The sequence below is a fragment of the Penicillium bovifimosum genome, assembly GCF_028826915.1.
Source record: "Penicillium bovifimosum strain IBT 22155 chromosome Unknown utg000001l_segment0_segment0, whole genome shotgun sequence".
Classification (NCBI taxonomy): domain Eukaryota; kingdom Fungi; phylum Ascomycota; class Eurotiomycetes; order Eurotiales; family Aspergillaceae; genus Penicillium; species Penicillium bovifimosum.
The window spans coordinates 2,016,545-2,032,441 of NW_026622710.1; the positions used below are offsets into that span (position 1 = coordinate 2,016,545).

The 15,897-nt window shown below is 49.4% G+C and overlaps 5 protein-coding genes across 5 annotated transcripts; 2 read left to right on the plus strand and 3 right to left on the minus strand.

Moving 5' to 3' along the window:
• Positions 1-639: 639 nt before the first annotated feature.
• N7515_000769 (uncharacterized protein) lies at positions 640-3,334 on the minus strand (the record flags this gene model as incomplete). The annotated part of the gene is made up of 19 exons (XM_056661513.1): positions 640-694; positions 750-830; positions 877-904; positions 955-978; positions 1,025-1,110; positions 1,182-1,199; positions 1,256-1,258; positions 1,330-1,357; positions 1,408-1,431; positions 1,478-1,480; positions 1,848-1,893; positions 1,993-1,995; positions 2,063-2,065; positions 2,134-2,161; positions 2,208-2,235; positions 2,282-2,284; positions 2,504-2,549; positions 3,023-3,025; positions 3,236-3,334. 19 exons carry the CDS (start codon positions 3,332-3,334, stop codon positions 640-642), a joined length of 609 nt encoding a protein of 202 aa, XP_056526679.1.
• A 1,977-nt stretch (positions 3,335-5,311) lies between these two features.
• N7515_000770 (woronin body major protein) lies at positions 5,312-5,722 on the plus strand (the record flags this gene model as incomplete). Its single annotated transcript, XM_056661514.1, has 1 exon — positions 5,312-5,722. The coding sequence occupies one exon, from the start codon at positions 5,312-5,314 to the stop codon at positions 5,720-5,722; it is 411 nt and encodes a 136-aa protein (XP_056526680.1).
• Positions 5,723-7,078: 1,356 nt separating this feature from the next.
• Positions 7,079-10,593, minus strand: N7515_000771 (putative nicotinamide nucleotide transhydrogenase; the record flags this gene model as incomplete). The annotated part of the gene is made up of 5 exons (XM_056661515.1): positions 7,079-7,110; positions 7,172-7,246; positions 7,313-7,501; positions 7,554-10,442; positions 10,506-10,593. The coding sequence occupies 5 exons, from the start codon at positions 10,591-10,593 to the stop codon at positions 7,079-7,081; spliced, it is 3,273 nt and encodes a 1,090-aa protein (XP_056526681.1).
• Positions 10,594-11,468: 875 nt separating this feature from the next.
• Positions 11,469-13,624, minus strand: N7515_000772 (putative amino acid permease; the record flags this gene model as incomplete). Its single annotated transcript, XM_056661516.1, has 10 exons — positions 11,469-11,641; positions 11,706-12,108; positions 12,165-12,287; positions 12,342-12,685; positions 12,737-12,857; positions 12,915-12,949; positions 13,008-13,274; positions 13,327-13,375; positions 13,435-13,455; positions 13,520-13,624. 10 exons carry the CDS (start codon positions 13,622-13,624, stop codon positions 11,469-11,471), a joined length of 1,641 nt encoding a protein of 546 aa, XP_056526682.1.
• Positions 13,625-14,947: 1,323 nt separating this feature from the next.
• Positions 14,948-15,814, plus strand: N7515_000773 (kinase-like protein; the record flags this gene model as incomplete). The annotated part of the gene is made up of 3 exons (XM_056661517.1): positions 14,948-14,963; positions 15,266-15,516; positions 15,575-15,814. The coding sequence occupies 3 exons, from the start codon at positions 14,948-14,950 to the stop codon at positions 15,812-15,814; spliced, it is 507 nt and encodes a 168-aa protein (XP_056526683.1).
• Between the last annotated feature and the right edge of the window lie 83 nt (positions 15,815-15,897).

Sequence of the window (15,897 nt, forward strand, 5' to 3'; positions counted from 1 at the left end):
TTGAATTGGTTCATGTCTTATTTGTCTTGATATCCACACTAGTATTCATACAGCATTACATATAGAACAGTGACGCGGGAGCGGCCTATTACAGAGTTGCTGAGCCTTAGCGAACCTGGGGACGCGTACGTAGTCACATTGGTGCCTGGAATGTACTCTGGGTCACAAGTCACAACCTCAAATCCCGCGTCTATTATGTCCGTAGCAGTAGATAAGAATACCTTGGAATCTCGAACAGCAACTATCCAGTTATTTATAAGGTACTTTTGTGGCCGTCGGGTCTTATTACCTATGTGTCGGATCTAGGTTAATCTCATTCATAACCAGACTCAGTAAGCAAGTTGAAGCAACCCGATCCATATAGGTACTTCAAGCTGCATACGCCGCTGGATGTAGTAGGCGTCAAGTCATCGACCTTCGCCTACCGAGACCAGCCCTCCAACTCATGCCATATCGGTGAACGAGAAACTTAACCGTTAACTCCTCGAGGTATACAGGTGCTCTAAACTTCTTCGTATCCAAGGTATGACATGATTGATAATACTCCGTGGATAGGAAGGGAAATGTAGTTGAAGAGTTATAAATCAAAGCCTTTGCATTCGCATAACAGTAAAGGAAAACCTAAATAAGGGAAAACCTTTACCAAGGCGGAAAGAGATAGATCAGAGGTAGAGTCCACGCCACAGAAGGAATCCTGTTTTGTATCAGAGATTGATAGGACGATGATTATGAGATCCTGACCAACTTACAGCAGCTGGACACTCCGAAGGGAGTACACCTTTGTCAGCATTGCTGACGGCAGCCTTACTAAACGCACCTTCGAGTCAGCGCTGTGTGCTCAAAGTCTTCGGTCTTCGGTCAGCGGTCATCACTTACCTGCTATTCACGTCCATCTCAGTCAGTTCTGTGTGCTCAAAGTCATCGGTCTTCGGTCAAGTGTCATCACTCACATACTATCCACGTCCAACCCGGTTAGCGCTGTGTGCTCAAAGTCATCGGTCTTGGGCCAAGGATCGTCACTTACGGGCTGGGCTATTCACGTCCATCCCAGTCAGTGCTGTGTGCTCAAAGTCATCGCTCTTCAGCCAAGGGTCATCACTCACCCGCGAGCTGTTTATATTTATCCCAATTAGCACTGTGTAATCAAAGTCATCATTCTCCGGTCAACGGTCATCACTTACATTCTATTCACGTCCATCCTAGTCAGTGCTGTGTGCTCAAAGTTATCGCTCTTGGGCCAAGGATCGTCACTTACATGCTATTCACGTCCATCCAAGTCAGTGCTGTGTGCTCAAAGTCTTCAGTCATCGGTCAACGGTCATTACTTACATCCTATTCACGCCCATACTAGTCAGTGCTATATGCTCAAAGTCATCGGTCATCGATCAAGAATCATCACTCACATACTATCCACGTCCAACCCGGTTAGCGCTGTGTGCTCAAAGTCTTCGATCTTCGATCAAGGGTCAACACTTACGGCCTATTCACGTCCATCTCAGTCAGTATTATGCTCAAATTCATCGGTCTTCGGTGGGCGGTCATCACTTACATTCTATTCACGTCGATCCTAGTCAGTGCTGTGTGCTCAAAGTCATCGCTCTTGGGTCAAGGATCGCCACTTACTTGCTATTCACGTCCATCCCAGTCAGTGCTGTGTTCAGAGTCATCGGTCATCGGTCAACGGTCATCACTTACATCCTATTTATGTCCAACCTAGTCAGTGCTACATGCTCAAAATCACCAGTCTTCGGCCAAGGGTCTTCACTTACTCCCTATTTATGTCCAACCTAGTCAGCGCTATATGCTCAAAGTCACCGGTCTTCGATCAAGAGTTATCACTCACATACTATCCACGTCCAACCCGGTTAGCGCTGTGTGCTCAAAGTCTTCGATCTTCGATCAAGGGTCATCACTTACAGCCTATTCGCGTCCATCCTGGTCAGTGCTGTGTCCTCAAATGTCATCGGTCAAAGGTCAAAGGTCATCACTTACATCCTATACACGCCCATTAGTCATTGCTATGCTCAAAGTCATCGGTCTTCGGTCAAGGGTCATCACTTACACCCTATACACGTCCATTAGTCATTGCTTATGCTCAAAGTCACCGCTCTTCGGTCAAGGGTCATCACTTACAAACTTTTCACGTTCAACCCACTTAGCGCTATATGCTCAAAGTCGTCGCTCTTCGATCAAGGGTCATCACTTACAGACTATTCACGTCCATCCCGGTTAGCGCTGTGTGCTCAAAGTCATCGGTCTTCGATCAAGGGTCATCACTTACAGCCTATTCACGTCCATCTCAGTCAGTACTATGCTCAAATTCATCAGTCTTCGGTGGGCGGTCATCACTTACTTCCTATTCGCGTCCCATCCGCTTAGCGCTATATATTCAAAGTCGTTGCTCTTCGGTCAAGGGTCACTTACACCCTATTCACGTCCATCCTGGTCAGTGCTGTGTCCTCAAATGTCATCGGTCAAAGGTCAAAGGTCATCACTTACATACTATTCACATCCAACCCGGTTAGCGCTGTGTGCTCAAAGTCTTCGATCTTCGATCAAGGGTCATCACTTACACTCTATTCATGTCCATCCTAGTCAGTGCTGTGTGCTCAAAGTTATCGCTCTTGGGCCAAGGATCGTCACTTACGGGCTATTCACGTCCATCCCAGTCAGTGCTGTGTGCTCAAAGTCATCGGTCTTCGGTCAAGGGTCTTCACTTACGCCCTATTTATGTCCAACCTAGTCAGCGCTATGCTCAAAGTCACCGGTCTTCGATCAAGAGTCATCACTCACATACTATCCGCGTCCAACCCGGTTAGCGCTGTGTGCTCAAAGTCTTCGATCTTCGATCTTCGATCAAGGGTCATCACTTACAGCCTATTCACGTCCATCCTGGTCAGTGCTGTGTCCTCAAAGTCATCGGTCATCGGTCAAGGGTCATCACTTACACCCTATACACATCCCTCCCAGTCAGCTCTGTGTGCTCAAAGTCATCGGTCAAAGGTCAAAGGTCATCACTTACACCCTATACACGTCCATTAGTCATTGCATGCTCAAAGTCATCGCTCTTTGGTGAAGGGTCATCACTTACATTCTATTCACGTCCATCCCAGTCAGTGCTGTGCTCAAAGTCATCGCTCTTCAGCCAAGGGTCATCACTTACGATCTGTTTATCCCAATCCCGGTCAGTGCATGACGATGATTTTGAGTGTTCCCTGAATGGAAATATTCATACCTGTCTTTCGGCTACTTTATTGCCAGATGATTGATCCACAGGTCCTGCTGCCGCAAGTGCGGCAAAGACAAAGGCCATGGCAAGGGATAGCACCTTCATGTTGACACAGTTGTAAGAAGATAGACGTGTTTGACTTGTTGTAAAAGAGTAAAACGATTTAAGTGATAAAATTCGTATCTATTCGGGTTGTCCATGGCAGTTTATAGTGGCATGAATGTTGCTCTCACTGCAACGTTCTCAAAGAGGGAATTAGGATCTACATGACTATTTGACGATAATGCATCATTCCCCATACCTAAGCACCCCCTTACCTTTCTGGTACCACTTGTTTTACAGTACCCTTCCAGATAATTGTTCAACTCCACATTCCTCACTAACCACGATAGGTCTAGCTGTTTGGTAACGATGAGTATTAAAACCAACCCTTTGGTGGTGAGCATTTGATTTTGGCGATATTTGACGCGTTTTATGGTTGTATAAAGTACGATCTTACACTAGCGCGAAACGTGGACTTGAAGTCTTGAACAATTATCCGAAAGCCCTAAGTACTGTATAAAAGCCAGTATTGGGGACCCGCCAACTATGTATGGCAATATTATGCAAGAAGGGCCATAGTATTACCTATAGCTACTTTTTATCTAAATGCACAACTATTTGTTTTAATAAATTAATTGCTGTAATTTGTAAACTTAGAGAATTAATCAGTGAGACAAAGTGACTGGATCTGTAGAGCGAGAGCAGCATCTGTACGTAGCTGTCACCCTTGGGTCGTATAAGCTTTATTCAGTAAAGTCGGTGTGAATAAAGTGATGTCATGTCGAGGTCTTACCAGTGTGATAGGTTGCGATAATTTGATACTAACACCTCATACATACTCATAGCCTCATAGGCTTCAATCTTGCAGAATCGATCGGCAGATCTACCGATCCGCGATCGCCATGATCGCTGGCCTGCTTTTTCCCTTCTTAGTAGTTCTTACGTAGCTAGTTACCACCCCACTCACCATGGGGTCGCTCGTTCACACGCCTCCCAATCCATCCTGAAAATGAATCTCCTTTGCCTCTGATTTCCTTCCACCGAAGGACCGGCGAAACGTATTCTCCCAGAAAATAATCCAACTGGGACAAAAGGGGATCATCTCGCCTGCGGTTGAAAAGAGCATGGGCGAAATCAATGAACACGACATCGGGTCTGTCGCTATCTGGAGAACTTATGATGACATTCCGCGGTTCGAGATCGGTGAGCCAAATGTCCTTTTCAAAAGTCCGGCTCTCAAGGTCCACAATCGACTTCAAAATGCTTTGACGAACTGATTTTGAAAAATTCCTCGGCTTAGCAAAAATCCACCTAGCTGTATTCACTGGCAAGCTTTCACCACTCGGTGTAGCGCCAAAACAAGTGGCACAGTTCCACCGCAACGGGAGGTATTAAATTATGCCTGCGTACTCTTAGGATGGTATTGTGCTCACACAGACAGAGTTAGATCGGTTGTTAGCGGTAGGATAACTGCTTTTCAGTTTGAACCCTTTCACTTTTTATACCCAATTCCCTTCACTCTTGAAGCCAACGGGATATCTTGTCGCTATATGCCGTCAACGGCGACTATCCGATGATATAGAAGAGCCAATAGCTCTAGCCGGAGTAGGCGGTTATTACAGCAATGGAGGCCTTGCCAACCTGAGTCTTGAGTGACGCAGCCCAGACAACTAGATCAATGGGTTCGGCTGCTATGAAAGTGCTGGCTAAGTCAGCGAAGGCCGCGTTGAGAGACTGGGGATCGGGCAAGAGCAAGAGTTTGGCCCTAAAAGGGCGGTATGAATTTTTGACGATCACAAGAGTGACAAGACTCGTTCGATTCAAGTCCCATGCAAGGCTGCCCTAGGGCTCACAAAGCCTCGCCTAACTGTGATCACAAATTCAAGCTTTGATAGGCTTCGGTGAACAGAAACCTTCACGAACTCTGTACTATCACTTGTATCCCAACGCTTATGTTGAAAGCTTCGTATTAGCAGCTCTCATCGCCTCGACAAACAAAGTTTGAAAAGAAATATCGGCCAAAAAGCCATATTATAAAAAATGCCGGAAATACCTTGTTCATCCATCCGCATCGGTGATTTTATTATGCTGGAGGGCAGGCCCTGCGAAGTTACCGCAATCCCAACCTCCACCTCCACTACACGCGAGCAGCTTAGATACCTCGGTGTCGACCTTTTCACTCACGAGACTCACGGTGATACTCCCTCAACGCCGGATCTGAACATGCCAGGTGTTGTCTTTAGGTCCTACCAAGTCTTGGATTTTTCTGATGGCCATGTCACTGGTATGGATGATGAAGGAAATGTTAAGCAAGGCATACCCGTTATGAATAGATCGAATCTTTGGAATCGATTGAATAAAGCGTTCGAAACGAGTGAAGGAAAGGTTCGGGCTCAAGTCGTCACTGATCAAGGGCAGGAGCTTGTTGCGGATATCAAAATTGTGAGTTAGTACCTAACCCTGGCAAGTACACCGTGCTGACAAGAAGCGGCCTTTAGTAAGGCAGTTGGAAATTTGAATCAAAGTGTTCTCCCTTCTAGAATACTCTGCTTCTGTAAGTATTGAGAAGGTTTTCACAGTATTTGCGCTATCTTTGATTAAACCACTGATTGTGTCCAGTGCGGACTCTACTTTCGACTTGTTTTCTCTGTTCTTTCAGCCTTGGTATAGGTTTTCCCTGATTTAGGTTTTCCTATACTGTTATGCGAATGCAAAGGCTTCATTTGCGCCTCCCCGTTCCGGGCTATCTACATCCTACACATAATGTTCCCCACGGCCCACGGGTGTAAAGTGTTTTACGGAAAGCCCGAAATCCATTACACTTCAATGCTTAATACGGATTAGCGCATACTGGGGTGCGGGCCGGGCCGAGAAACAGAATCAGTGCATCCGAGGGGTAATCTGTTTTCATCATCGACTGTATCAGCGACAATCAACAGGAGATCATTCTTCAAGCAAACAAAGATGCCGAAAATGCAGAGGGGAAGAAAGAGGCCCAGAAGGTAGCCATAGGATCCTGGCAAAATGCGTCATCGATCCGAGGAACGTGGACGCAGAAAAGGCAAAGATGGACTTGGAAGCTTCCTTCAAGGAAAATAACAGCGCAATCCCGTGCAGGGGAAACGTCTAGTCCGTCTAGTCACAGCGTCGAATATGGATATATACTTGATGAAGGCTCAAATTGATGTGCCGGAATTTTTTCTAGACCAGCCTTTGCACAGAAGGGCTCTCCTAATACTAGAGGTTGTTGCTAGCATCTGGAATTCATCCCATAGAAATATAGCCATCTCGTCAAGGTAAAAGGCTAGGCTTTTCGAGCAAGTGATTGCAGAGCGCTTCTAGCATCAGTGGTATTACGCTTCGTCTCCGACCGATATTAATGTTTGACGCATGCTTTGATTTGGTGGGTGGGTGGCTGGTTTGTCTTTTTCTATTGACGTGGAACTACATCCATACCACATTGTATTACTTGCTCAGGTACTTGGGTTGGAAGTGATTGCTCATGTGCAAGTCGAACCGTCGATCAGTCTTGTCCACGTATACTGACGTAGGGGGGTTCGTCCGTAGTACCCAGCACCCCCATTACGAGAAGACCACAATGTCAATGTAAAACCTCAAATATTCCTTCTTATGACGGCAAGACGCAGTCTGGTTAAACCAGGTAGAAGCAAACCAAGTAGAATGATAAGATGGCAATTCATCGCCTAAGGTCGGGAACCAATCGAACAACAGGATATCGCAGTGAATAGGTAAAAAGCAATGTAGTTAGAATGAGCGAATATAAACCAAGTTCAGACGAGATTATGTCTACTTCCGCGCCTCTAGAGCAGCTTTGATGGCTATTGACCAGTTAGCACACTTTCCCTCGACAAGGAATCTAAATCGGGCATATAAACTTACCATCGCAAGAAGTTTTTGCATCGCCGAATAGCATGCGTGTACCAGGCATGAAGAACATAGGGTTGGGGACGTCGGCTGTGAATTAAATCAGTCAGATAAAACTTCCTCTGCAATGGGTGGATCGGGGTAGATGAAACATACCGTATCCGCTAGACATGCCGCGCTTCATCACGATGACCTCCTTACTCTTCCATGCATGCAGAACTGGCATGCCAGAGATGGCAGAGTCAGGCTCCATGGCGATGGGGTTAACGGTATCGTTTGCGCCGATGACGAGAGTGACGTCCGTGTCGGCGAAGTCTTCGTTAATTTCTTCCATTTCCAGCACGACTGGTTTACTGGTTAGTAGCTAGTGCTGGCGACATGGTTATGAATGACTTACTATCATATGGAACGGAAGCTTCGGCAAGTAGGACATTGCATTGACCGGGCATTCGGCCAGCGACGGGGTGGATAGCAAAGCGGACGTTAACACCACGGGCACGGAGGATACGCACGATCTCGGCAAGGGCGTACTGGGCCTTTGCGACGGCCATGCCGTAGCCGACGACGATGATGACGTTTTCAGCGCCGGAGAGGGCTTCGACTGTCTCCTCGATGCTGCTTTGCGTGATTTCGCCTTCCATTTTCTTCTGCGTTTGCGCTGCTGGGCTGGAGAGGCCGCCAAAGAGGACGTTTGTCAGGGAGCGGTTCATGTTGACGCACATTATGTAGGAGAGGATGGAACCGCTGACGCCGATTAGGGAGCCGACGCTAGTCAGCAGGGGGTTGTCGAGCATGAGGCCTTCGGCTACGAGGGCGAAGCCGGAATAGGCGTTCAACACGGTAATGACGACGGGCATGTCGGCGCCACCGATGGCGGCGGTTGTGGTCCATCCTTTCAGGAAACTGAGGATTGTGCTTGCTCCCAGACAGGTGGCTGCAATAGCAGGGCTTCCTGGTGCCATGGTGAGGAATGCGCCCATGGTAGCAATGTTACCGCCCAATAGAGTGGAATTGACAACGTGTCGGCCGGGCAGAATGGTTGGCCGGGAGGACATGCGCCCTGCCAGCTTGAGGAAAGCAACGATCGAGCCAGTGAACGTAATGCCGCCGATAAGAACACCCAAGTAGGCGGTTGTGAGGTGCAGAGTTGTGATATCGCCAATGTCTGCGAGGACACTTCCGGCGCTGGTGAGAACAGCGGCCAATCCGACAACCGAGTGGAGAGCAGCAACGGTCTGGGGAAGACCTGTGGGTGTGATGCGACGGCCGATCAAGCCTCCGATCAAGGCTCCAGTTCCCGCAACAGCCGTGAACTGCGTCAGCGTCTCGGGAGAGAAGCCGACTGCAGCCAATGAAGCCAAGATACCAGAAACAACTCCGAGGATACCGAAGATATTACCTCGACGGGCGGTTTGCTGCGAGGCGAGACCGGAGATAGAGCCCATGCACAGAAGCGTGCTGACAAGGTACCCGGCTTGGACCAGACCGGCCATGCCAGTGCTGGCGGCCGCGACGAACCCACCTCCAAACACAACAGCGGGCACAGCGTACAGCCAGGGGTACTCGGGAGGATCAGTCGGACGCTTGAACATGTCCAGCATTCGCTTCGTGACCACAAAGCCACCGGACACATTCACGAATGCCAAAAGTACAGACGCAGCACCCAGATACTCGGGGATAGTAGTCGGCACATAGCCTCCTCCCATGACGAACAACCCACCAATGCCGACCATACCGGAGATCGCGTTGGTCACACTCATCAGTGGCGAGTGGAGCGCAGGAGCTACACCCCACACAGCGCGATAACCGACCAGACCAGCGAGGCCAAAGGTCATCATGTTGCCCATAAAGATCGGACCGGTCGCTTTGCCTAGAGCTAGGGTGGTGCCCATAGCACCGGTGACTGCGACCACATCGCGTGTGGCCTTTTGCCAGGGCGTCAAAGCCACTTCTTCCTTTGCCGCGATTGCCTGTGCCTCTGGCTTCGGAGCTGGGGGAGGCGCAGGAGGAGCAGCAGGGGGAATGATTTCACCATTGAGAGTCACGATGGAGCCACGAACAACTTCATCCTTGAAGTCGATTCCAAAGCTCTTCTCCGCAGGAGCCATGGACAAGAGGTACTTAGTGATGTTGTTCGAATATAGAGTTGAAGATTGAGTAGGAAGACGCGAGGGAAGATCCGTGTAGCCAATGATAGTAACGTCCTTGTACCGGCTCAGTTTGTTAGGAACAGTAGCCTCGCAATTACCACCTGCCTCGGCGGCAAGATCAACGATGACAGAGCCGGGCTTCATGGCAGCAACCATTTCCTTGGTGATGAGCTTGGGTGCAGGCTTGCCAGGAATCAGAGCCGTGGTGATGATGATATCAACCTCCTTAGCCTGCTCCATGAACAATTTCATTTCCGCCTCGATGAACTCCTTGGACATCTCCTTAGCGTATCCACCTTGACCAGAACCATCTTCTTGGAAATCCACCTCGATAAACTCAGCGCCTAAAGACTGGACTTGCTCGCGAACAGCAGGACGGGTATCAAAGCCACGGACAATAGCACCCATCCGACGGGCGGACGCAATTGCGCTCAAACCAGCTACACCGGCACCAATGACAAGAACCTTACTCGGGGGAATCTTTCCAGCAGCAGTGACCTGACCGGTCAAAAAGCGACCAAAATGATTCGAAGCCTCCAGCACCGCCTTGTAACCCGCAATGTTAGCCATGGAGCTAAGCGCATCGAAGACCTGTGCACGGGAGATTCGCGGAATACGGTCCATCGCAAAGGAGGTCACGCCGCGCGCCGCGAGGGCCTCAACGAGGGGCTTGTTCTGGAGGGGATACATGAAAGAGATAACCGTGGAGCCTTTGCGTAGGGCCTGGATTTCGTTGAATGGCCCCTCTGCCTGGGGACTGCGGACTTTCAACACAATATCGCTCTGAGACCAGATCGCGTCGCGGTCGACCATCGTCGCGCCGGCTTGTTCGTAGGCATGGTCCAAGAGTTGGGCTTCCTCGCCGGCACCGCGTTCAACGAGAACACGAGAAACACCTTTCTTCAGGAGCAACGCGACATTTTGCGGGGTGATTGCCACACGGCGTTCACCAGGGACGATCTCAAGAGGGACTCCGACGGTCAATGCGGAGTAAGGAGTGGTGGGCACGGGCTCGGATGGAGGTGACTCGGGCGAAGTTGTAGCGGTTCGCTTGGAAATAGAGGGCCATCGCGGCTGACAAACGGACAGGCGCTTATTCTGCGACGCGAAGAAGGTGGCTTGACGGATTTGGGAATCTGGACAAGGGCTGGTTGTTAGAGCTTGGCCTCGGCTAACAAGGTCGATTTGGAGAAACTTACTCAATGTGGCCGGAGCGAATGATTTTCCCGGGCGAGCAATGGACCCGAGACACGGCCGCAGGGCCCGCAGGGATGCTGGAGCACTCATTGCGAGTGATCCTGCACGTTGGACGTTGTGCCGGGTCTTGATCTCATCTATAGAGTGTCTATTGGACCTGAGAGGGAAAACAGACCGGGGTAACGGTTTCCAGGCCGAACCGAAAGACGCGAAAGACGCGAAAGACGCGAGAAACAGACGTACTGGAGAGCTTGTGAAAGAGCAAACTGACTCAAAAAGCCACGAAAAGCACCGTAAGAGAGAAAGGAAGAAGAGTAAGGTGGGGAAAGGAGCTTGGATTTGACCGATTCTCGCCGAATATCCAGGGCAAAGAGGGGCCCCGGCTAAGTTCTTCCCACGCGTCGATGAGAGGTACGGATAAAGCAGTTGATCGATTCGATAATTCGATTTATGATTGTCTATATTTCTCTTCTATATTCTGTACTTACGAGGCTACGGCTCTTTTATCTACATATCCCCACGCCCCAGGCGGGGATAACTGGGGAAGATCGACGTGGAGACGGTGAGACTCCACACGGGACACCGACGGGGTGAGGGGGTTCCATTTACATGTTACAGAGGTACTTGAGTCACTATGACCACAATTCCTCCTCTTTTCTGATAGCGCTCAGACTGAGTAAAATCCAGCACGGAGTACACTGAAACTTCAGACGCGCTCAGTACAGATCACGTGGTAGGTTAGTAAGGTCAACAGCGCTCTCCAAGAACGATGGGAAGCTGTGATATTTGGTATCGAGACTTTCCTGGAGACAGTGGAAAAGCGCAGATGATAGATCTTTTCCGGGATACACAAAGGTCTGAGCACTGAAACGGGAAGCGAAAGCCAAGTTAGGCCGTATGTACCTATAACACTATTTAATCTACATCTTGGAGTCGAGGGACTATGTCCTCCACGTTTCTCCACATCACCGAGTGCTCGGTTCACCGTCAGTGGACTGTACTTCCTCCACAGTCTCAACAGCACCCTTGCTATCAATGAAGTGACTGATGCGGTCTCGAGGAAGCCATGCACTCTCAGGCATGAGGAAGTAGGAGATCAAAGCCAAGACCGTGACACCCGCCATGATGATCGGCGCATCTATTCAAGCAGGTTAGCAATCTGGAAATAAACCAAACATTCGCAAAAGAAAAGAAAAACGTACAGTTTAAGTTTTCTCCAGTGACCGGGAACGCATAGGGCGAGAACAGAATGGCAACTACCCAGCCATTCCAGAAGACACCGATGAACTGGAACGGCTTACTCCAGCGGCCGAGACTCCACTGTGGCTTTGGGAACCGTTTTGGAGTGCAGATGAGTCGGGCTAGGCAGATCAGACCGTATGCAGCAGCGCTGGGAACACCGGCTGCCGAGACAAGAGAAGTGAAAGCGACACTGGACGGAAGGATGGTGCAGGTGACCAAGGCGGCAACGGCCCAGACAACGATCACTGCGTTGCGAGGCTGGCCGTTATTGACGCGAGAGACCCAGCCGGAGAAGGGGAGTACGCCATCACGGGCCACGGCGAAAACGAGACGAGACGCGGCGATGATGGCAATTGCGGTGTTCTGGAAAAGGAAGTTAGCTATCAAAATCTCAAGACTAGGTGGATACCATAGCTCACCAGCCACAAAGCGAAGATGCAAACGAAGTTCATGAAGATATGGCCGCCCTTGCCCAAGACGACGGCGTAAAGAGGTACGAAAGGCTGAGGTGAGCCGAAGCTGAAAAGTGTGTCGGCGTCAGGCTAAAGACGATGTTAGTATTCCGATCTGGAATCGTGCAAAGAAAGGGCACCAACCGCGCAAAACAAGAAGAGAATGATCGTAAACAGACCACCAAATCCACTTGCTACAGTACTCCAGAAGATACCACGAGCGGCAGTGATGGAAGCATTCTTGGTCTCCTCCGCAACGTGACCAGATGCATCGAAGCCAATCAGGATACCGGCAGTAGCAAGGTAAGAAAGACACCAGTTCCAGCCAGCTGGAGCTCCGGTACCATTGTAGGTGGTCATGAACGCCTCATGAGTAGAACGGAAGCCCCATGTCTGAGCGGTGCCAATGGGCAGCCAAATCAGGTTCAAGAAGAAGTCCAGCATCACGACTGCAGCGGAGAACCAGAACACATATTTGAAGTATCGGGCTGAAGTCTCGAGTTAGATATGATAGACAAGCTGTGAACAATTGTACATACGAGGCAAAAAGTTCAACAGAGCCGCCAGAGCAAGCAGGACCTCAGTGCAGATCCACTGGACAGCGCGGAATTTGACATCGCTCACGTCCGACGGAAAATCGAGTTCGAAAACCGTGATTTCCTAGACACGGTCTGTTAGCACAAACCCCATATGCAACAAGGAAGAAAAGAAGCATACCGAAAGCATATAGTTAACCGCAGCTTGGGTGTTGCCTACAATCGAACCGAGTCAGCACAAATGTAAGTCCCAGACGCGCATCACACAACATACTTGCACAGAAAGTCGTCCAAGCCGTCGTGCTCCACCAAGCAACGATAAAGCCGAGAAGTCGACCAAATCGGGGCCCACCCGCTTCGGCGGCCCACAAGTAGATCGAGCCGGCGGACGGAGAAGCCGAACAGACCTCAGCAATGACAGCAGCAGTAATAAATGTGAACACCATAGTTACTACATAACTGGTCCAATACGCCAGGTTTCCACCGGCAGCAATACCGGTGCTGAAAGTCACGCGAACACCGCCGACAAAGTAAAGAGCAGCTGGGGCATAGTCAGTATGCGTCTATACAACGACGAACAGCGAAAGACGCACCAAATGTGGTCGCAAAGTTCTCGAACAAGTTGTATGTCCGGTGGAGCACCTATTTCGTTGGCTGATAAGTTGCTTATTCTTGCCAAACTATACATGAATTTCACCTACCGGCTTGTAGCCCATGGTGCGCTAGAATACAATGTCAGTTCAATGATCTGTGGGATGTGTCCGAGTCACTGAAGGCATTACTTACCAGCAAAGCGGCGTCATCTTGGTCCTTCTGATCAGCGCGATTAACCTCGCCCTCCCCGTTGTCGATAAGGTCGGCGGGGCCGCCAACAGCGTCGTGGTGGGCCATATCCGTATCTGACGGAAGAGCTAACGAGGGGATATTGAAGAGACGCGGAGGTACCTGTGTTTCCAGACTACAGGAATGGTTTATATACTCCGTAGCGAGGTCGAGGTCCAAATGAGGTGCTTGAAAAATTTGGACAGACTTCGGCCGCGCCGTTTTGCGACCCCGGTCAAGACCCACCGGGCGGATTAGGAGAGGTGATTTGAGGGTTTGGTTGATTGGGGGAATATCAGGATATCAGAAATAGCAGAACATCAAAAGAAGATATAAGACAATTATAGGTCTCGACTTCTTCTGAGGGACTCCTTCGAGGATTTATCAAATCGTGCGTGTAAGCATCACGTTGAACCCATGTGCAAGAGAGTTGGCAGAATAAGAAAAAAAGCAAGAAAAAAAAGATAAAATGAAATAAACTACCGAATCAAAAGCGGGAATCAAATCAAATGTAATTATCATGCAGATCCAGGTATATTCAAGGACTAGTTCGAAGATGTCCGGAGGTTTCCAGTCCGTGAAATCTTCGGTTCCATTACCCGCTTAGTGGAAAGCTTACTTTGAGCAATGGGATGAAGATACGATTTCTGCGTATATGGGCCATTCTGTACCTACTACCTTTCTAGTTACTTATTGACAGTAGCCCAGTTAAGACCTGCCCATAATGCCATAACTCAATATGAAGGCCATACTGTGTAATCGGCAAATCGGCAGTTCGTCAAGTTCTTTAACCAGTTGACCGTTGCCGAAACCGGTTCGAGACCCACTGGAGGCTTGTCCGTACTCCGTGGTCTGGAGCCGATTAGATCGGTGAGCATATTTAGGGCTTGGGATAGCTACGGCAGAGAAGTCGGTTTATCTACTCCGTACATTTGCATTTGCTTCTGTTACACAGATTGGAAGCTTCTATTCATCTGGGCAGTCTTACCTATAGATCCTCGGGATCTGATTGGTAGAGGAGCAGGGTTACATAATGCTACAGTAGAATGTTATGGTTTTGGGACCCCTGTTTGAAGAACAGGGTCAGGGCTCATCAACCCAACTTCTCCCGTCGCTCCAGTATTGAACGATATCCTTATGCTTAGCTGCTTACGGCTATACTTCAATGTCAATGCTTCATCAGCTCTCGCTTTCAGTGGTGAAATTTCAGCCCAGAATGCAGACTCCGTCTTGTCGCCAGTTGGCTTTGTCAAAGTCCTTGGATCGTATCAGCTCGAGAGAAAACGACCAGTATCGCCGATTTACCCGATTACACCGGAGGAATTATCGGTCAGTCAGGTCGTAGCTACAACATCAACAAGGTGCTACGGGACGAGGCATTTCCTCCACATCATGTTTACGTTGCGACGTAAGTCACCCTCCCATGTTTCCAGGTCAAACTATCCACATCTTAGTGCCAATCATCGCAAATTTATCCTGAAATACATTCATGCGGTCAACTATGACGATCTCCGGGCGATAAATGATAGACTGCGCGGTCACGCAAGCTATGTTCGTCTACCCGAAGATACAATACCCGAAAAGTCGATGTTTGTCTTTGAATACTCTACGGACCATCTTTTACACCTTGCTCAGACGGACCTGCCTCTGGCAACAAGGAAGAGGATACTTAAGGACACCCTACGTGGCATTGCTGAGCTTCACGATCAGGATATAGTCCATACCGGTCAGCTGGCCCTACTGAAATCAAGGCGGACAATATCCTCATTGGATGCAAGAACGATCATCCTGAGTCTACTGTTGAACGCGTCCGGCTCGGGGATCTTGAGGACGCAGTACACATCCCTCCTGGTTCGTCCATGGTTGGGAAGCAAGCAGGAAACTGGATGTGGAGGAGTCCCGAGGCTCATGCCGGAGGGCCGACAAATAAACCGTCTGATATTTTCTCGTTTGCTCTTGTGGTAGGTGAAAGTCGTGGGATATCCTTCCTTATGGCAGAGCAACTTACTCTACATCTAGTGCATTTATGCCATGCACAAAGGGGTCGTCTTCGCTGTCGGAGACGACGAACTGGAGAAAGGCGTGGATCGATTAGCGATCGTGATTGAACGCCAAATCTCGTACTTCGCCGATGAAGATGGGCTGAGGAGCTTCCTCAAACATCTGGGGGATAACGCTTGGGTACGAGTGTTCGAAGTCATCCGGGATGGCTTCAATGCGAATTTCCCGCGGGGACCTTTTCCCCTTGAGTGGAGTTGACGATGACTTCAAACATTTGATTGTGCTATGACGAACTTGATCCTGCGAGAAGGGTTACGGCGCGCGAGGCACTGGCACACAAG